Source organism: Plectrocnemia conspersa, unplaced genomic scaffold (assembly GCF_051122295.1).
Source record: "Plectrocnemia conspersa isolate PC_06_02 unplaced genomic scaffold, ASM5112229v1 ptg000009l, whole genome shotgun sequence".
In the NCBI taxonomy this organism is placed as follows: domain Eukaryota; kingdom Metazoa; phylum Arthropoda; class Insecta; order Trichoptera; family Polycentropodidae; genus Plectrocnemia; species Plectrocnemia conspersa.
The window spans coordinates 4247155-4270254 of NW_028277173.1; the positions used below are offsets into that span (position 1 = coordinate 4247155).

The window sequence follows — 23100 nt, forward strand, 5'->3', positions numbered from 1 at the left end:
TTATCACCCATACTTAATTTTGCTGATATTTTATTTAATATTTTGCAAAAAAAAGCATTCAACAATTTTTTGGAATTTTTGAATAAAAAAATTTGACTCATTATGGTACAAAAACAGGATTGAAAAGTTACATAGAGAAAGTAATCACGATTATAAATAAAAATACTTGGAACAGATTCCACGAATACTACCAATTGTTTTGCAGTTATTGATAATTCCAAATTTATTGCACGTTAAACGTGGCTTCTAAGGAATACGAAAAGAATTATCCAGAACCATTTTAACGTTCATATAGACCTTTTTTAATTTTATGAGGTTGAAAATTAAACTTATTTATATATATTAGTCACCAGAATTGCATTTAAAATCTTTAAACTGCATTAATAATGTGATTATTAAAAATGAACTGAAAGATATTTTAACGAAAGTATGCAATTTAATAAAATTAATTTTTACCATACCGGCGACAAGTGCTTATGTAGAAAGATCATTTTCTACAATGAAAAGAATAAAAACATCCACTAGAAATATTCAAAGTGAGAATAGGTTATCAGCTCTTGCATTAATATCAATTTTTGCATTAAAATCGATAGAAAACTTTTATGCTAATTAATAAAAGACAATATAAGAGCGTCTATAAAATTAATTTAAAAAAAAAAATACATAATATGTTTATTAAAGAGAGAAAATAATTTTTTAACGCGAGTTATATATTAGATATAATTTTTTATATTTACGTGATTTTATCCTAGCGTTTATGTCCTTTGGAGTTTTCTCTGTTTCGCCAAAATGTCTTTCAGCATCATCAGGAGATTTATGGTACACTTTTTTTACACGTCACACAAATAAGAGTTTTAGAAATGCACTTCAATAATTTTGGCTTTTTAAACACTGTAATTAAAATGTAATCTGTCCCACACATAAGAGCGTACTGAAAATATTTTATCGTTTTGTTTTATTTACAAATTATTTTTAAGCACTTATTTAAAGCAACACGTAACTATTTATATTAAAAAATATAATTTAATTTTTATTTTTACGTGAGTAATATATTTAATATTAAATTGTGTTTTAATATTTTTCTGTTTGTTTGTTACTAAAGGAGAAACAAATGCATTCATTTTCGAAACGATTGGTTTAAATATAATGATATTTGTATGAATTTTGCTTTTAAAATTGCTTTGAGTCATCTCTTTTATTTAGTGCTATTTTTCTTTTAATTTTGATTTCAGCAATTAAGCAACTGAATATAACTGCTGATCAATATCCTCAGAAATTTATTCTAGAATCTCTCAAGAATATTGATATTTGATATAATAGATACACCCAAAATCTGAGCTCCATTTGACCACGACGGTTTATTATCATATTATTTTTTAATGTTAAACCTAAGATTTGTTCTGTGAGCCAATATAGCCTGCAAACTTAAAACCTCAGATGTTTTATAAACATAGATAAATAGTTAATTCAATTGTAAATTGTTAAGAATTTCTTATAAGTATATCATTTTTTTAATTACATTAAAACATTTGTCGTTAAATAACAAACTCGACGGGTATCTATCACCACGCACTAAATTTATTTTATATTTAATTTTCGTTATACCCGAGACATAATTTAATACGTTTTCGGTTTGTGTCTTTATCCTGTAAATTTTCACTGTCGTTTTATCGACAAAAAATAATTTCGCGTCCTATAAAACCTATCTACAACATAAATGAACTCTTAATACGCTTAAGCCCTGAAGCTGAAGACTTTAAATTTTCGCTACTGAAATTTCACAACCGCTTTTCCCGAAATTGAGATAAAATTTTGTATTTGGTGTTGTTTTTTTATTGCTTAAAAATACCGTAAGGTTCGGCCTCTGCTTTTTAATCTATGTGAACGTTTCTAATGAATATGAATGACCGAAAAGAGCAAATTGGGAATACAAAAGCGAGCGAGATGCGAAAAATGAAAATAGGTTTATTCGTTATATAAAATTCGCAATATGAAAATCTTTTATTAAAACCAGTGTTTCATTTATTATTTTATAATATAGTATATGTTCGATTAAATTTACGGTTAATAATTTATTGCATAATTATATTTAATTTTTAATTAAAAATTGTAATTTATAAGCAATTAAGCTTATCTATAATATCATAAAGGTAATTATAGATGCAATCTTAATTGAATGAAAAGTTGATAAAGAAAATTTTCATTAAGTTTCTTAAGGAAGCACAAGTAAAAACTTTGAAAATAAGATAAGAAAGATTTTTAAGTTAAGCCTTTAAAATATATATTTATACCTATGAGCTACGAATATTAATTAGGATTTTTCCAAATATTTTATAATAAGGTTCATAAATTACATACAAACCCATATTTTTTATGAATTAAATAGCAACAAATATAAAATATATTCTTTAGTAATTTTAGAATATCAAAGTTTAATATTTATAAGAACTATTGTTAATTTTTTTATTAAAACAACATTTATCTGCTTAATAATATAAATAATCCGAAGCTAATATTTTATTTATTTTATAATTTTCAATATTGAAATAAATTATATTGATTATGTAATATGACAGTGGTATATATTTTTTATATTTAAAACCCATAAAAAATATGATTAGAATATTGCTTGTTCAAAATGTATTTAATCGACTGTGAATGAGTTTTACTATGACGTGACATCATGATTTTGTTGCTTTTGACGTAATTTTTTCACTTCTGAGAAGTGATATTTGTTTTTATTGCACTCTTCTATTACACAAAAGTCTTACTTCTCAAAATGGGAATGATCAGTAATTATTTTAAAATAATATGTGCCATGCATGTGACATGACAACTTCACGCGCTTTTGAAACATTTTATATCGGTCGATTAATACACACAGAAATAAAAAAAGTTTTTGCCCCTCTCTTAAATATGCCTTATGACTTATTTCTATTCGATTTCGCTTGAAAAGTACAGATTAAATACATAAACTATCTTATTTTCTTTTGCGTCACAAATAGTCAAGTTGGCACGTCTCTCTAAGGCGCAATTTTGCAGCAAATGTTCTACTAACAATATCTATATTTTCACCGACTTGAATGTTTACAAACACCCTGATATTTTAATAATAGAATGGCGATTAAGGCATATGCAATATAATTTTCATGTTATGTGGCCTGACGCCGATCATGTAAGTAAAATGGCTGTCCTCTTTTTGGCCTCTAGCTCTCTCTCTCTCTCTCATTTTGGAAATCGGCTAACGTACTATTTTAATACGTGCCTGTTTGACGACTTATTGCTGCTATTAATTCACTGCGAAAATCCGCAAACATCCATTAGCACTTCATACATAGAGTGGGCCAAAAGTTTCTTTTTAATAATATTTTAATTTTATAATCATATAAACATATTGTGGTTGCTCAAAGAATGTATTATTATCATTGTTTATTTATGCTGTAAATATAATACATACAGATTACATTACCAATTGAATCATGACTTTTGAATAGGCGTTTTACCATAATGCACCATAACGCCACAACATTCCCGTTGCACAATTTGACCTCGGTGATGTCCATCAAGCAAATGTCACTTTCTAAAGACGCATATTTATATCTTTGTCCTAAGAAGCGAGTGCAGTGATTAGCTGGATGATCGAAAAATGATTTCTCGGAAAATATAGTATTAAAAAATATAGCATATAGATAAATTCAAGATTTTTTTATAAGGCTCATAAAAATAGTCTGAGTTTTATATTATAAAACTATAACTAGTATAAAAATCATTATAAAACATTTTGTAATTCTGTGTTATTTTAATATTATACTTTTATAGTCTGAAACAGAAAATATGCGATTTTTGTATATCGCTTCACAAAAATATAAAACGATCATAAAACTATACTGTTTTATAAGTAAAATAGAATGAAAAAAATTGGGGCCAAATTTTTAAATAATTATAATAAATTATTATGAATATGTATGTTTTTTGACATAAGCTATTATATTACCTAAATTAATAAATATTTTGGGGTTTAATAAATAGTTCATCGGTAGATGCAAAGCTTTTATTAAAATTGTCACATCCTACAGGTTAAAAGCGCCATAAACTAAATGCCATTAGTCTACACGATCTGCTGAAACTTTTGTTATGTAAAACAAGTGCCATTGTGTATCTAATATGTGTATATCAAAAATTCTAAAACAACCGTTGGAAATACCTTAACAAAAGCTCTGATAGGTATTGATAGCACATTGGAATACAAAGTAACAAGTGCAAGGTTACCAAATCGCAAAACAGTTACGTCAAGTTAATGTCTTAATAAGAAAACCATCGGATAAAAACAAATACAGTTTCTTGCTTTTATCTTTGTAATTATTCGTTGCGAAGAATGGCGAGCCAGAACACCCCCCCCTCCCTCCAAGTATGCCACTTCTATTCGGAATCTGTATCCGTTAGCACTTCAGCAAAAACATTAACCTGATCCATGTATTTGACTTGTGACACAAGAGATGTAAAACTAGAAAAATAAGCGCTTCCCTTTTCACGTCAATATTGATCAAAGAACTGAGTTTAACCCGATCTTTTGAGACAACACATGACTCAAAATTATTTTTGAGTCGAGCGTCTTGACGCCCAGGTTAGATTTTTCTTAAATAACCTATATATTATAAACATTTTAGTTGCTGCATCTAATTGGGGGATGACTTTTTTTAAATAAAAAATATTAATTACAAAAATATTAAGTTTGATTTAGGTATAACATAAAAATACACACACTCACTTATGCATGGGGTTTATTGCACCAGAAAGACCAAAGCTCACACATATGCTCTATTGTTGATAAACGCGAAAGGCGATTATAAACACGATATATCCAGCAAGAGCGCACGCTAAAAGCCCAGCTGCTTATAGGAAATGCAACTTCTCGGAATCGCTGGTTAATTCATAAACACCCTGTGGCGACGACGTTGGCGGCGACGGTTCGCTAATAAAATAATTACGCGCCGTAAACGGTCCGTATCGATTCGTATTGCCGAAGTAATTACTTTGTAAACCAACGGTGGTTGTCGAGTTGTATTATTTAAAATATGCAATGCCAAGTTTAAAATCGTTGTCGTGGTGAAGTAACATAGTTTCTCCACAAAATTTATTTTTATTTCCTGATACATTACAGAAAGCAACACTATGGATAATCAGAACCTTTTGGATACATATACATACAAATAGAGTAAATTATATTTAATTAAACGATTGAATTTTGAAACAAAGCTCAGATTGATATAATTACATACTTTATTATATAAACGTGCTATTGTTCCCTCACTAACGTAAGGTACCACAGCTAGCAAGTGTGCGAATAACGGATGCAGCTCAAAAATATTTATATAAATTTGTTCTGATTTTTTAATCTAGATTAGGTATTTAATTGCTAAATTTACTTAATTATTCAAAACACTGTGTAATTGTGCTTTATAAAGTAGACTATAAATAAAATAAAAAGGTGTCTCTTCACTGCATATTGGGTATATCAAATAAAATTTAAATATAAACACTAAAAGTCCAATCACTTATGGTTTTAATGCATCAAAGAAAGTGACGAATCATATGTACTTCATTATAAAGAGATAAAGAAAAACAAGCACGTCAGGTTAAGTATAATGTCAAGGTCCTATTTGTGGTTTTTTTTATTGAAACGGTATCAGTTAGTATGCTAATAAATTGTCTGGCAATACTTTGATTTGTGTACACACACATGACTGCGTTCTTCTCAAGGATAATATAAAATATTAAATAATACGTAAAATCTGAGTTTTGGTTATCACAATGTCACACACTATTCCATAAATCTATTTTAAAAAAAAACATAAAAATTACGGACAGACAAATATTTTATTTTGCACCACAAGGCACTGTCTTAAACCTTACTACTAATTGATAAATTATTGCTCAATTTATAAGTATAAGTATTTTTAATATCACAGCTACTGTATTCACCAGATGTTGTCTCTTGCAAAATTTCCCTATTTCTGCAGATTAAGAGGACATTAAAATGATATGACCATAAAGGAAATTTTTGGTACAACAAAAATAATCATGTTATATGATTGGAGTATAATAGTTTGGAAAGTAAAAGAAATTGTTTTTTTATAGTTATTTTGAGAATTTAAAATAAACGTGTTTTGACCTTTTACTTAAGAAAAGTGTATTACTTATTTTTATAATAAAATAATCAGGTGTGTTATGTTATTATATTTTATAATATGTTATGTATTCATTTAAATAAATAAATCATTTCACACAACAGTTTTACATAAGATTATAATAATTATATTATAAATATTAAAATTTACTTTGAGTGCAAATTCACGTTTTCAAACGACCCTTGCTTTTTTATTCATAATATTTTAATGTGATATACACTTAGATGTATATTGTGCAAATATCATACATATTTTAATATATCATTCCAAGAAACTGGTTTGAAGGTTTTATCAAGTTCAAAGTACTGTGAAATTTTCTTGGAACATCTTACTGATTTGAATTACCAGCTCCTTTATTATTAATAAAATTTTGTTTATCTTTTCTCTCTTAGAAAATATTATATTTTAACTGCGTATATTCTTGGTCATTAATAAATATCATATGTCATGGTTATCAGTATTTAATTAAGCATGTATTTTAATTATAGAAATATTAAATTGTCTCAATCATTAAAGTAAAACTGATTATTTTATTATAGTATTTTTTTCGCTGAGCTCCTACTTTTAAAACTTTGCAAGATTTCAATTAAATCGTATCTTTAGCGTTATAGAATAAATTATTAAATTAATTTCAAAACTCTCAATTAATATATCAAATCTATTTACACTTAAAAGTCAGCATCTTAGACTTATATCTACATAAAATAATTAATCATTTAGAAGATAAAATATATGTTTCTAATACAATATTATATATAAATATGTAGAGATACAAACACATAATATATAAATGTTACTTATTTCGTCAAAAATTATTTATAAATATTTTATACAACAAAAATATAAATTTATTTATAAGTAAAATTATTTCAGAATATTTTTTTGCATTGTATTTTTTTAAATTCACACATTAAATAGACAATAATTCATTATGCATATTAAATATTATTTAAAGTAAGTAAATGGCAAAAAATATGCGCATTTCACTTTACAACATATTTATTTTTTCGGTAATTATTGAACTAATGTCAGTTTTTTAATGAAGCAAAATTTATTTTAATAATTTAAAATATGTTTATATTCTAACCTTAGCAACTACATCCTGCATATTAAATGCAGGCTGTAGTTGCCACAAAATTATTTTAACATGAATTTAAAATTTGTAAATTTTGTGGTCCAATTTTTTTGAAATATCCAAATTGGTTGTATACACAAGTATAAAAAAATATATGTATATTCATCTATAAAGGGCCCAAGAACGACTGACTATGAAACCTTAAATTTAAAAAACAACATTTATTTCGGGATTACGTAATATTTTCATTTTTTGTAATATATACAAAACCAAAATAAACAGGAAATTTCATTAAGATGGCTTACAAAAATAATTAATTTTTAAAACAGTTTTCTTCGCAATTCCACGTAAATTTACAAGAGCAAAGTAAATTTTCAATTACTAAAATACGACATGGCAAATAATAACTCCGAATGTACAAAACGTTAATTTTTTTATGAAAAAAGTTCGCAAAGTCAAACGTAAAAAATATTAATCATCAGATTCAATTTAACTTTTATATTTACTTATATTTAATTCTTTTAATTTATATGCAATTTTTAAATTGTTAATCTGAATAAATGGTAAAAAATATTATAAATCGATATATATATATATATATATATATATATATATATATATATATATATATATATATATACACATATTTATACACACAAAACATTTGTGTATAAGCTTTTACGTGTTCCATGAAAATACACTTCCATGTTTATGTTATATGTACATATATATGCTGACATGAGAGCTTTTTTAAAAGCTCTCTAGAAGAGATCTCGTTTTACTCTAGACTGGTTATGAATACATATTGTTGCTAATATATCGGTTTTAAAATGTTGTTGAACGGTTTTGTTTATAATTTTTTAATATGTTTGTAAACCATATTAGTTTTGTTGGTTTTTTATTAAAATAACTGTGCTCTTTATTATGCTTTATTAAAATTCGTGCTCATGAGTAAAAATCATGACACATTTAATTAAGAAAAAAATGTTTATTTATATAAATACACAGCTCTTTATAAATAATATTTTAGTCAAACAGTTTTTAATGAACTAGTATGTTCTCTACAAAAATAATCTGTTTCAGACGTTTGCTGAATATACTTATTTAGCTTTGTGATAGTATCAAAGCAAAGAATGTCGCAGTAGGTTCTATAATATTTGTATGAGTCTGTTTCCACAATACTAAACTTCAAAAATCAAAATACATACAAATAAAGTTGATCTTATTTAGTGCCATATGAGATTTAAACACTGCAGTCAAGTAAATCAACTGTAAGAAACGTTCGTGTGTATTTGTGGGCAATTTAATGTTTACTAATGTAGCTCGCAGAGTTCTTACCATGCGTGTCCTTAAAACATCATCGATTCCATCAATTTGTCATTGGTGGTTGTAGGCAAGGGGTTGGAGTGAGGGGGAGGAGAACAGCGGACATTCCACGATCGTCGTACATACGAATATATTATTTAAAACACATACAAAAGTGGGTCCATTACGTCTGGTGGTCGGATATTGGTGGGTGGTGAGGTGCATTTAACAATTCACGAAGCCGAATTAGGTCGATGGGGGTAAATAGTTAATTTGGACAGGTAAATACGAGCGACGCATGGGCAGGTGCGCTAATCGTCTTGAAAACCCCATGCATTCAAATTAGGGTGACTACGTGTTGAGGTGGGATTGTAATCCATTTGGTAGTATCATGTATTATACTATCACGTCGGTTGGTCACCATTTAGTTTAATGTGTAACGAAACTGACGCATTTTAAGAGCATGCTATTGCATTTGAATATGTTAACAGTGACTATGCATTACCAATAAAATATATTTTCACTATTAGTGAAAAATTTATTTATCTGACAGGTGCTAGTGAAATTATATACTGATCTATACTGTCATTGAAAAAAAGAGACGTAAGTGGTGGAATTCACTACTTTTTAAATCCTGTACGCCACTAGAAAAGTTTGTTTAAAAAATAGTTGTAGTTGACACTAACTTTGTAAGCCAGAATGTTCCAAACATTCGTGCAATAAAAAAATTAAGTTTCACTGACATTGACCAGTGAAATTTAAAATATTTTTTTTGACACATTTCAATTTTTTAAATTATATTTTTACTAGTGAAAATATACTATTTACTGTTTAAATTTAATTTAATTTAATCTAAACGAATTAATTGAACTCAATTAGGCCTATGACTATCCATAATTGTTTGACTAGCGCTAGTAAAAATATGATTTCACTCAAACAGTGAAATCATATTTTTCAACATAATGCATTCATGTAAAAAGCTCTTTCACTTTCGAAATATTACATAGCTCATTAACTCGATAAAGAGTCAGATTACTTTTGTAAAGGCGAATTCATGAATACATTATTATATTGATGAGTTGAAAAGTACAAATCTCAGTAAGACAACTTTGACTAGGTATACATATTTAAAGGAATAATCGCTTCCAGAAATATATTAGCTTTAAATCACTAGCATCAAATTTATGAGCAAATAATTATGTAATAGTTATATTATATCGAAACTAAACAATTTAATGAACACTAACAAATCCATAGATTAAACTATGCCTAATTAAATTCAAAAACACAAAGGGCTCGATATGGCTTTGTGTGTTATAATGCTGTTAATTAGCAGTTAACCATTGTGACGAATATGTTTTATGACGTCAAGCACGATCGAAAGCTTTTAATAACCATTTATAATAAAACGAAAAACGTGTCACAAATGTACAATAGTTAAGTATACAGTAGTGTCGCCATACTTGTTGCGCTTTATTTTTATTATATTTCTTGGGGGATGTTTATTGAAAGGTTTGGACTTACATCGGATAAACTGATTATGAAGGTATAATAAAAACAATTTATTCGCTCGACACGCTTTGGAGAGCTATCAGGAAACGCTGATTCACTCTCTCTGTGAGCTAACGAACCTTGAAATCTCGAGTGGATACGTGTCAACTCGACTTTCAGCTAGCTGTAAGGTACTTTTATAAGAAAAGCGTTGCTATTTTCGGTGCTTTCTGATATGACAGTATGTCCAGACTCATTTTATAAAATTTCAAATGTAATATAGAGCTAGTTGAATTATTTCTGGCATCAGATCTAAATGTTTATTGCTTTTAAGATATTAAAATACTATAAGAATGTAAGACAGTAGTATATGATTATTATTAAATTATATATTTATACTATATATTTTTATCAATATTATTAAAACTAATCTTATCACATGAAATACGATTATTTTACCATATGTTTTTAAACACAGTATAATAAATAAGCTCCAATGATAATTATTAATCCAGTCCACTTTTGTCGTTTATTTAAATGATTCATGTTGAGGAGTTTGCTGCCTCGATGTTGAGGTGCTGTTGTATTCGTAACCTATTTTTTGGATTGACCAATAATCTTATATATAATTGTTCTAAGCCGTCGTCGCTTCCGGACGCGCATAACTTTCAATGAAACATTCTCCGTTCAATTCTATACTCTGTAAATCGTATCGCTTTGTATTAACGGTGTGTAACAATACACGTAAACAAAGGAAATATATTTAATTATAATAATAAATAATAATAAAAATTAAAATTGAATTTGTTCCGATTGATTTTCGAGCCGCCGGTAATGCGTTCTGTTGTTTCGACCAATCAAAAATAAGCATTCAAATATTCAAATAGCGTCGACCAATGAAAAATAAGCATTCAAATTCAAATAGATAGTACCGTGACAACACTTTTAAATAATTATTATTTAATAATAAAATTTTGCTACGCGACAATAATTTTCATTAATTCGTCATTTGACTGAATAAAAATTAAATATATACATAATGTGTTGAGGATTAGAAGAATACATTGATTAAACTAGATAAACAATCATAAAATAATCTTCGTAATGAAATTTTCAAATTTTGAATTCCCGGCGACGGGCTCCGAGGCCTAAAAGTGAGTTTTTGCTTTTATAAATAATCGGATTGCAAATTAACTAGGTGTGTTATAACTATGAGAATTAAATATATACATAATGTGTTTAGGATAAGAAGAATACATTGATTAAATTAGATAAACGATCATAAAACAATCTTTGTAATGAAATCTTCAAATTTTGAAATCCCGTCGCCGGGCTCCGAGGCCGGAAAGTGAGTTTTTCTTTTATATTACATTATCATTGCTTTCCGATGTAATAAACATATACGTTAGATTTTAAGAATTTTAAATTAACCAGTTATGTTTTAAACATGAACGTGTAATATATCCTTAGTCAGGGCCGGCCCGAGGGGCAGGTAGTACAGGCGATCGCCTGGGGCGCTAGATTTTGTGGGGCGCCGTGATACCAAATAAAGGCGCAATATTCACTTAAAATTATCAAACAATATTGTTAAGGAATATAATCTGATTTTAGTTTTTATACACTACTGTGTACTCTTTAAATTATTTCACACGTAAAAAATCACAACAAAAAATGAATTATAAATTCTTAAATACCCACAATCGTAAAAAAAAGAGCATGTTGTCAAATATAGTATATTATTTATTTAATTTGAATTATATTTTTGCGCTCATCAAGTATTAATAGGGGGGGAGGGGGCGCAAATTTAGTTTTTGCCTGGGGCGCCAAATAACCTAGGGCCGGCCCTGTCCTTAGTATGTGAGGATTGAAAGTTAATGTCGATCAAATCGGCGCTGTCGGACAGCTTATAAATGTGTAGTTTCTTGGATGTTATCTAATAAACGACATTTTACAATGATTATAAATATGTGATTGCATACCTGGAATAATCGATAGCCAAAATATCTAAGAGTGGGTTATTTTTAATTCCGATGTGGCAAAATAGGTACAATTTTTGTTCTGTGCCATCATTCCTCTTTCTGAATAGCCAAATTTAAGATATTCAGTTACATCAAACTTATGTAGTATGTTCTTTATAAAAAGATAATACTTGCTGACAGTGACTTCAACATGAGAAGATTAACTCTTTGTTTATATATACCAATTCTACGTTGTAGCCATATAGGTCATCAAATTGTTCCATCATTGCTTCTGAAAAATAATTAAAAAACAATAAGACTCCTATCAAGAGTAAACATTGAACACATTATTACTACTAATATAATCCATAAATTAAATTTAAACGACAACCAAAGAACACAATTGATGGATGTACTGTAGAGGATTAAACACGTAGATTGGCATCTTTTCATCTTCTACAAAATTGTCACAATATGTCATATATTTTTTATTATTACTAGCATTGTAATATGTTTAATTAACTTCGGTATGTATACCTTTAATTGCCAAATCACCGCTGTTTGTCTTTTAATATTAGATCCTGGAAAGTCAATAGTAATTTTGTTAGAATAACCGTGTTATATTATTCATTTATAACTAAACACTTACTGGCACACCCGCAGTTTATAGTTTTGTCTATAATTTCAAATGCTGCATCACTTGAATCATCTTCAATTGTCACTTTGTAACAAATATGCCGCGATTATAACATATTTCTTGCCAGATGTGACAGAGAACTGTCAAAGCAAATTTGGGAAGTCCCGCGCTTGAGTACGAACTAAATAGATTTTAACGAGCGAAATTGATTTTAACGAGCGAAATTTATTTTAACGATTTAAATTGTATAAAATTTATTAAAATATGTATAAAAATCATCAAATACAAAAAAAAATGTTTTTTAAAATATTTTGTTAGTTTATAGATTTAAAATATAATATAAATAATGTGGATATGTATTAGCTTCTCTATACAGAAAAAATATGTACCTAAATTTTGGCGAACGTTGGCAATTTAAAGTTTTAGTTTTTAGAGAATTTTTAAAACTTTGCTTTAAAAAATATTTTCAATAAAAAGGGGCAAAGTTTCAAAATAAGTACTATTCATTACCAACCAACTACTAAGCGCACAGTATTGCAAAAATCCCTCTTACTGACGCCTTTGAAAGTAAACTACACAAAAATGTATAACACTAATTTAAATATTTTTTAAATTATAATGTTTCGGAATAAAATTTCAAGATTTATTCAAAATATTTTTTTCAACATTAAAAATATTTTCTATTTTATTATGGATTTTAAATATTAATAATTTATTATAGATTTCAAATATCTTTAGTTTATTATTAATTTTAAATATAGTGAAAACTTTTTACACTCATTAATTATTAAAATATATAATGCTGCGCAGAAAAACATTTACTTTAAAAAAGATGTAAATCAAAATATTTTTTAATCAAAAAAGACAAAATTTTCAAAATTATTAATATTTTTAAAGCGCACTTTTGGTCTGAAGAAACAGATTAGGTTCTTGATATTTTTAGTTTATTGTTTCTTTATAATTAGTAAATGTAATTAAAAACTGACTTTTATTTTTACACATAAATCATAGAAATATTTTTTTTAAATTATAAAGTAACTTATGGTGTCACCAAAAAACTTTTTTATTACGAAAATTTAAATTTATGATAAAAATGTGTTATGCAGCGTTGAAACTGGCACTCAAACACCTAAAATACGCTAAAACACAATCAATGACTTATAATCACTCGCATTGCACCAACTATATATGATCGATTGTGTTGTTGCGTTAGTAAGGTGTAACAAAATATTTTTTCATATCAGTAATATTTTTGAGCGGATGTGTAGCCGATGCTATTTATTATTATTATTTATTAAACTGTAAACCTACTTTTAAATGATACAAAATGTTACGTTTCAATAATATTTTTTATGTTGAAAACATTTTGATATTTTTTGTTTTATTAATATTTAGTAAAGTTACAAACCTATTTTAAAAAATAATACAACGAAATCTCTTTGTAACGAATACCGAAATAACAAAATTCCCAGTATAACGAATCTTTAATTTGTCCCCTAAAAACTTGCATACAAAATGTTTTCATTATAACGAAGACTAATCTCAGTATAACGAAATATTTTGATCCGAATTTAAGAATGACGTTGCAACTTTACACAATATTTCTCCACATTCAGTTCGTCCTTGACTTGGTGTGTGACAGATGTGTTCAAAAGCAATATTTACAGGTGTTTCGCTGACCCTCAAACTTTTATTATAAAACATTTTTTTCACAAATTTTATTGTGTTTCATACATTTTCCTTAAACAAGGACAAAAAACGATCTGTCAACCTTATAAGAGGTTATTTTGATGCTGTAGTAATGTAGTAATTTAAAATAAAATAAAAATATATGATCTTTCCTACATTCAATATAACGTATTTTCAGTACACCAAAATTTATTCATTGGTTTCGTGAGCTTCGCTGTATTGAAATTTCATAGTACAATTTTTAATTTATTATTATCTAGCCAAGTTTTAAACCTATTCATAAATGATATACAATATTTATATGTATCATTAAATATTTAAGTTTCAATATAACGATAAAATCTAACGTTGTAAATCTAATAAATAATATAAAATGTTTTCTTCTGGAAATATTTAGTCAAGTTGTAAACCTATTTTCAAATGAATTGAAAATGTTAAGTAGTTTTTTATAGATTGAACTATTTTGTCTATCATTGAAAATCCTAAATAGTCATGTCCAATTTGAACTATTAAATTTAAAAAAATATTTTAAAAAATCAGAACGAAGCAAAAATTATATTTAAAACCCAAAAAGTTGAGGGTCCGGTATTCGCACACTCGCTAGCTATCGGTACCTCACGATAGTGAGGTACCGACAGCTAGTTATATATAATTATTACACCCATACCTCGCTATACGGCCGCTCTTTATACGGCCTTTCGCTATAACGGCCCTCTTCAATTAAGGCACGTTTTCGATTTACGGCCTAAAATGTCTCGCTATAACGGCAAAAAAACTTTTTTTCGATGTCGATTTTTTAAAAAATTTAAAAATAGATTTAATTTGCATAATTTTAAAATGAAAGGTGAAGCAGCTAGCGCCGATGAGGCCGCATCTAAGGAATATCCCAACATTTTAAAGGGAATTATTGAAAGAGGTGGTCATAAACCTGAACAAGTGTTTAACGTAGACGAAACAGGGCTTTATTAGAAGCGAATGCCTGATTGCACGTACATTTCAAAAACCGAAAAATCTGCGCCTGGTTATAAGGTGTCTAAAGAACGATTAACTTTGCTACTTGGTGCAAATGCCGCCGGTGATTTTAAGCTAAAACCACTTTTAATATATTTGTCCGAAAATCCAAGGCCTCTTAAAGGACTAAATAAAAATCAATTACCCGTCATATGGAGATCCAACAAGAAAGCTTGGATGACTAAAGCTACTTTAGAGGATTGGTTCAAAAATCACTTTTGCACAGAAGTGAAAAAATATTTGCGAGACAATAACTTAAGCAACAAGGCTTTGCTAATTTTGGATAATGCACCAGGGCATCCTACTAATTTATCCGAACTATCTGAAGATGTCATGATTGAGTACCTTCCGAAAAATACAACAGCTCTGATCCAACCAATGGATCAGGGTGCAATAGCCACTTTTAAGGCATATTACCTACGCCGAACTTTCCGACAACTTATAAGGGAAACCGATGGTAAATCTTCAATTAAAACATTTTGGAAAAACTATAACATCAAGGATGCTGTTGACAGCATCAGTGAATCATGGAAGGAATTAAAATTAACAACAATGAACCATCCTTGGAAAAAATATGGCCAGAATGTTTAAAAAGTACTGGTGCAGAAGTTAATTGCCTTCCTGAAATTAGGCAAAACATTTTGGATCTAGCACATGATCTCGGCTTTGAAGGTTTGAACGAACGTGATGTGCTTGATCTACTTGAAGCTGATAGGGAGCCCCTTTCATATAAGGAACTCATTCAGTTGCAAGCAGAACCGGCATTTGATGAAAAGACAGAGCCTGTTGTATTCAAACAGCTAACATCAAAAAAATTGTCAAAAGCTTTTTCCTATTTCGAACAAGGAATAAACATCTTCCTTGAAAACGATCCTGACGTCGAGCGTAGCGCTAAAGTTTCTCGAGGAATTAACTCAGCCATTAGCTGTTATTAATCACTGAAGAACGAAAGAGACAAAAAGGTAAGACAAACAACGTTGGACAATTTTTTTAAGCCAGGCCCATCCTTACCAGCGAAAAATGAGAACGACAGTGATCTGCAGGTTACCATTTCTTGATCGTCTTCAGATTAAAGCCATTTAAAAAAAATTATATATGTATTCATACACATATTTTATGTAACATGAAGTTGTTTCATTTTTGTTTATGGATTATTGTTGGTTTTTGGAGTCTGTTATTATTTTATGTACAAATGTATGTACTTGTTATGTATGTATTTTTGATTTAAATGAAATAAAAAGATAAAATGCATTTTAAATGATAAACCATGTTACATTTTTAACAAATATGGAACCGATTATATTGAATTTGTATGAATTTGTATTAGAATAATTGATTCGTTATACGGCTTTTCGCTAAGCGGCCACGTTTCGTGGAACGTATCTAGGCCGTAAAGTGAGGTATGGGTGTATTTCAATTTATCTATGAACATTGGAGCCAATATTGCCATAAGTTAAATGAAATCAAATAAATTGTGTCAGTAATAATTTTGGTGAAAAATAAGATCTAATTTATCCAAAATAAATAATTGAATAGAGCGAATTTGCAATGGTGCCGGAAGATAAAGTTAAATGTAAATAAAAATAGCATAATTACGAATGAGGTGGAATGCGTGAGCGATCGGAATGAATTCTGACGATCGCTTGGAAATTGAGTAGATTTTGATTTATTGAATAATTTACTATCGTGACGCATCGAGCTAACTTCTTAATTTAATTTTAACATATAAATATGCCAGTATATTTGACAAAGGCATACGACGCAATTAAATTAAAAACCTTAAAGCTGCAGCTACATACACAAAAAAGGTATTATAGTTTTGTGATATAAATAATTTAGTGCGCCTAAAATAACTGCAAAGACTAACAATCGCTACTATAATTTTATATTTGTAATATATTAAAATAAATATTATTCACTATAGTACATAAAACATATTTTAATTATATTTTTCGTTTACATGTTAACATATAAAAATGAAACATTTATTTCATATAATACTATTTTTTTGCCTCATAATTTTTAAAAACATGATTTTTTGGAAAATATAAGAATACGACTAAATTTTATCTGCTTATTTAATGATAAATTCAAGCAATTATTATGAATTATTTACTTATATTTTACATATATAATATACAAAAAAATACAGTGTTATTTATTTTTAATATAATGAAGTTAGCATCGTAATACACTCAGAGACTGAAACAAATCAATAATATTGATAGATAAGACATGCCGGAGGATTTGCGGCGAATTAAGTTCCAATTTCATCACTCTTCCGAGAACTTTATTCGCATTAATCTACTTTGGATGCTGTTTATTTTATTTTATCTGCCGCAAGTAATATAGAAAATGAAGGTTAAGCCACCGACAGTATTCCAATAATTATAAAAGTTTTATTATGATTCTAAATCAAATGAATATAATTATTTTTAATAATTATATTTTTAATATTTAATATATTATTACAACGTAAGAAAAAATATTTGAATCTAAACATTTGATATTATTTGAACGGAAAAAACAAAAGCATGTGAATAATGTTTTGTCAGTTGCTACCAGTGGGGCTCAAACAATCATAGGGTGTAAAAATTAGTGCCAAATATTTGTGTGATTCATTGACAAAATTCAGCTGCAAAAAATCTTAGTAATCACCTGCATGAAAATGATGAAGACTACACTTGATTGCGACTCCACACAGAAGTATGTTGATCGTCGAAAGGTGCAAGTTCAAAACTATTTTTTTAATCTCTTCTTTTTTCGAAACAAAAAATATTCTTTACGAGAAAATTTAATTAAATTTAAATGTGACATAATCTATTTGTCTAATTTATGTAACAGATTTGATAAAACAAATTTACAGCTGCAAGGAAATGAGTGCAATTTTTTTTAAATAAAGCCTTTTATTTTTGCGTTCGTATCTAAATTAGAGGCGCAAAAAATTCTACCATTTTCCATGAAAAAAAACCATGAGGATGATGTTTTTATTTATTCTTAGCATTTAAAAGCACTCAATATCGATTTTCAACATTGATTTGATTCCCGATTGGGTTGTGGACCCATTATTATGTACCAAAGGAGCAGAATCGCAATTACAAGATATCGACAAATAAAGGCTTAACATTTAAATTAAAAATGGTTATCAAGAGTTATGGTTACAAAAAAAATATACATACAATTTAGTCAGAACTAATGATTTTTAATTTAATTTTAGTCGTCCTATTTATTTGAACCTGGATTTATTAGTGGGATAATTTACTAAAAATAAAAATCGATGACAAGTAGATGACCGTGAAGATAGAAGGATGCTGTTGAAAAAATAGCGACCAAGATTTAAGAACTCGTAGCAAAACACCAGGTTCCTTTTACACATTAAAAATTAATTTAAATTTAATTGCTAAAAAAAAATTTAAAAAAATAGTTTGCTACTTATATTATGACTAATAAAAATACATTTTTGCTACAAAAAAATGATAATTATAAAAATATTTTTTTGCTATTAATATTTTGCTACTCATAAACATTAAAAATGCTATTTTTAAATAATAATTTCTATTGATAAAATAATAAGTGCTACTTAAAAAATAATAAATATTATATAGAAACCCTGAATCATTAGAGGATTTGTATTTTAATTGTTTTACTAATTATATGCGGATTTTTTTAGCTAAAATAATTTAATTTATTACTCCTTTTTATGAACGCGGTGATTTATTACTCCACCATCTGATAAGAATTTCAGATACATTGGTATCTTTATTTATTTCAAGCCTTTACTGAGCTTTGTTTCATTTTCTTCTTGTGGTAATTAGTTTTAAGAAAAAAAATTCTCTAGAAAAACTATAATTCTTCTTTGAAATATGAATTTTTTCATTTATTTTGTGTTTTAAAGCCCCTCTTTTTAAAAGTTGCAAGATGTAAAAGTCTTAATATTATTAATTATTTTTATAGTTGCACTTTCATTTTTTTTTAATTGCGAATACTATTTTTATAAGTAGCAATTCTTATTTTCATAAGTAGCATAGATTATTCTTTAAGTAGCAAATGTTTATTGTAAGTCACAAATATTAAATCAAAATGGCGAATATTCAATATTAATAGCATTCTTTATAAATATGATTTTTAACTTAATATAAGACATTATAAAAAGCAAAAAAACAAATAAAAATATTCCTCTCATTTGCCATTAATCGATAATATTGCTTAAAATCTTGTGTTAAAAAGTATTTTTTAATTTTATTTGCTTAAATAGTTTTATAATTTATATTTTACGTAGTTTTTTAATTTAAATTTGCTATTTGAAATTCGAAAATTGCACAAACTACATGAATATTTTTGTGAAATAAAAAAAGATGAGCATTGCTACGTTTATATAATAATAAAAGGGAGAGTTTTCTAAAGGTGTGTGATGAAACAAATTGTCGTTAAAAAGTGAGCGATGAGTCGATTAAGTTTGAGAATCTGTGATCTAGACCAAAAAATGGGTCCTAAAATTTACGATTCAAATTGTTTTACAACATGTGGCAAGATTGATTTTGGATAACATCAAGGTTTTATCTCACTCACCTTTTTCTCCAGACCTTGCTCCTTCCGCCTACCATTTATTTAAATTGATGCAACACTAAAAAAATTAAAATTCAGAAGGTGTGAAGAGAAGACTAATAAAATATTTTGCATTACAGCTACTAATTAAAATTTCATGATAAAATAATCTGATTTGTGGAAAAAGGTTATATCTTTAGCATAAAATTATACTTTAAGTTTATTAAAATTAAAATAAACATTTAAAAGCAAATTTTCACTCCATTAAGAAAACTGATCAATTGCAAATTTTCTAAATAACATGACCTTGGATACCAAACTGCGGTGGAAAGAACATTTAAAAGAGAAAAAAGAAGAACTTGAAATACAATATAGAAAGCTATATTTGCTTATGGAAAAAGACTCTAAGCTAAACCAAATCTTGAAAGCATTTTGGGTTTACAGCATACAAATCTGGGGATGTGACATAGTGCTATATTAAAATGATTAAAAAGTTTCAAAATAAAATGCTACGAAAGATTATGAATGCTGCGTATAGCGATAAAGACATACAATGTGACTTAGGTGTCGAAGACTAAACTAGCTGCTGCAAAACATGAAGCGAGGCTCTAATAGCACGTCAGCATCAAGGCAACAAACTCCTCAATGTAGGCAACTTGATAATACGGCTGAAGATGACTAAGCTTTTCGAACTGGTCTAGTTATCATTAAATGAAACACATTTACTATTAGTGAATGTGTAGTGTAGAACAGAAATATTTTGGACGCCAATAGGAGAACATAGTGTTTAAAAACATAAATTATTAAACATTAATTGTTGGTCACATACAAGAACAGTTTTGATACATATAAAAAAATAATAAAAAGGAAATATACCAAACTAATATAAAAAAAATATTTTCATAAAATATTTTATATTGCAAAGCGAACAATCAGCTGGTAATTTTTGTTTCTTTGTCCTTTATCAGTGTATTAAAACAAGATGCAAATTCGATATATGTATATTAATAATATGACATGTACACTCAGTATACATCACAGAATGAGAAATGATAAGTAATAGAATGTGTAACAATATTTTTAAGTAACAACTCAATTATATTATTTTATATCTGAATTTCTGTAAATAGACTCGTAATAATTTTTTTTGTTACTATGAAATCATAATATTTTTTTAACAACCCTAATTATTGTTTCAGATATGGGAGTGTCAGCAACGTGAGGCCGCGGGCCATGGGCGCACCCTGAACTGAGGGTGCGCTGCGCCCAAATATGACCCTCACTTTTATAACTACACTGCTCGTTTTACAAACTAGGTTTGTTGGTAAGTTAATGAAACCAGAAATACTATAAATATTTGCACACAAAAGGTCATCGAATTTCAATGACTTTGCTTGATCTTGTTAGTTAACGCCAACTAATTATGGTTTAGGTGGTAGATATAAAAATGACACATGTAGCTTATTTTTTATATGTTATGCAAAAATATACTACTGTGGTGTACAGTTAAATAGTTTCATCACCCAATTGAGTAAGAATCTTTATATATTATCTTAGGACTGCACTTAGCTAATTTGCATTTGCCATTGATAAAATATTTATTATTCTATGATAGCTTTGAATCAGTTGATCATGTGCTTCTATTCTCAACGGTTCTCCAAATATACTGTAACGTAAATGTAGTAAAACAGAAAATATTTAGTGGGTTTAATTTCTATCTTAATTAATAAATGTATTTGCCTTAATCTTATTAAAAATAAAAATTCAAAACAATATTTTTAAGATCAACATTATTATCAGTGCTATTCTAATGGTGATCTGCAGTTTTAAAATATTTAGAAAATAAAAATAAAATAGAAAACTTGTAACTTGGTCTATCAGCGTTTGTCGCGCATATTCAACGTAGATAAAAATTCAATATTCAGTGTCTGATGACCTCGCGAGGTAAAATATTAACTTATCTTAACATTTGTTTTTATATATTTATTTATACATATAAATATTTATAATAATTAATACTTTTTAATACATTACATTAAATTAACTAACAAATCCCATAATTTTTAATTTGATTGATCAGAATCTTAACACCATTTTATATATATGACAAAGTCATTCTTCGCTCTCCCGTCTGAAATTTCACTGAAATCGTATAAATTTGTTAATGCAAAGCTAGTGTTTAATGAAATATTAAACACACTGTTATGAATAATTTGCCAGAACGTGACAATTAGCTTATTTTGGACGTCGCAATAAATTTTGCGAGGTGCGCCCTTTAAAGTAAAAACGTTCAAAGGATTGCATTTGCCCCCGGGATGTCTTTTCCATATTGTATTAGTTTTTGACTCTCAAAAGGAAAATTAGTATTATGTTTATTCGGAGACATGCTTTTGACTCATATACTATTGTGTCACACAGATAATTTATTAATATCTCTTTGTTGTGATTCTTGTAAAAGCGATGCTAACGAGAATATTATTAAAATATTATTTTAAAATAATTAAAATTCAATTTTTTTATTATGTTTAATGTATTTTTATATATCGTTATCATATTCACAAGTATAATACGTATTTGTATTGAAATAATTACATGTTATATAAAATAAGTAAATGGATTAGGGTAGAGTGAAGGGGGAAGCGGCTGTTTTCTTGGTTTTCGGCGTAGCTCTACTTAGTGCGAGTTCGAATTAAGTCATTATTGACTATTAATACAAAATACAAAAAATATGTTCTATTTCTCAGTCTATTCTTAACGCATGTACAAATTTCCACGATTCGCTTTTGAAATTAGATTTGTAATTTTCCTATAAAAATTGTGTGCGAAGACATTAGAAATTTAGCAGCATTGTCATGGAATATAACATTTCACTGGCTGTAATGCATTTGGAAATGCTTATCACTTGAAATATTTGATCGTCACGAACAACTGTTTTTATCGTGTATTTGCGGCAAGTTTTTTCTCGTGGTTAATGCGTATTTGTATATATTTTTTACATGGTTCAATAGTTTTAGCGACAAAAATGCGTCTCGACGCATATAAATCAAGTTATTTTATAGCTTACTCTACTTTTGGATCAAAACATATTTAATATTGCCATTTTGCTGTTATATTATAAAACTTCTTTAAAATACAAAAGTTCACATTCAAAAGCTTATTCTTAACACAATAAATTATAATAACTTAGTAACTGTCTTTGAC

The 23100-nt window shown here is 27.8% G+C and overlaps 1 protein-coding gene across 1 annotated transcript in view; it reads left to right on the forward strand.

The window, feature by feature from the left end:
* Nucleotides 1-23100, forward strand: part of LOC148231623 (uncharacterized) — a 156674-nt gene that overhangs the window by 41826 nt on the left and 91748 nt on the right. The window contains exon 2 of the mRNA XM_088193665.1: nucleotides 21099-21223. Within this exon, the coding sequence (XP_088049791.1) occupies nucleotides 21172-21223 (52 nt within the window). The 5' untranslated portion in view covers nucleotides 21099-21171. The remainder of the gene's footprint in view (nucleotides 1-21098; nucleotides 21224-23100) is intronic.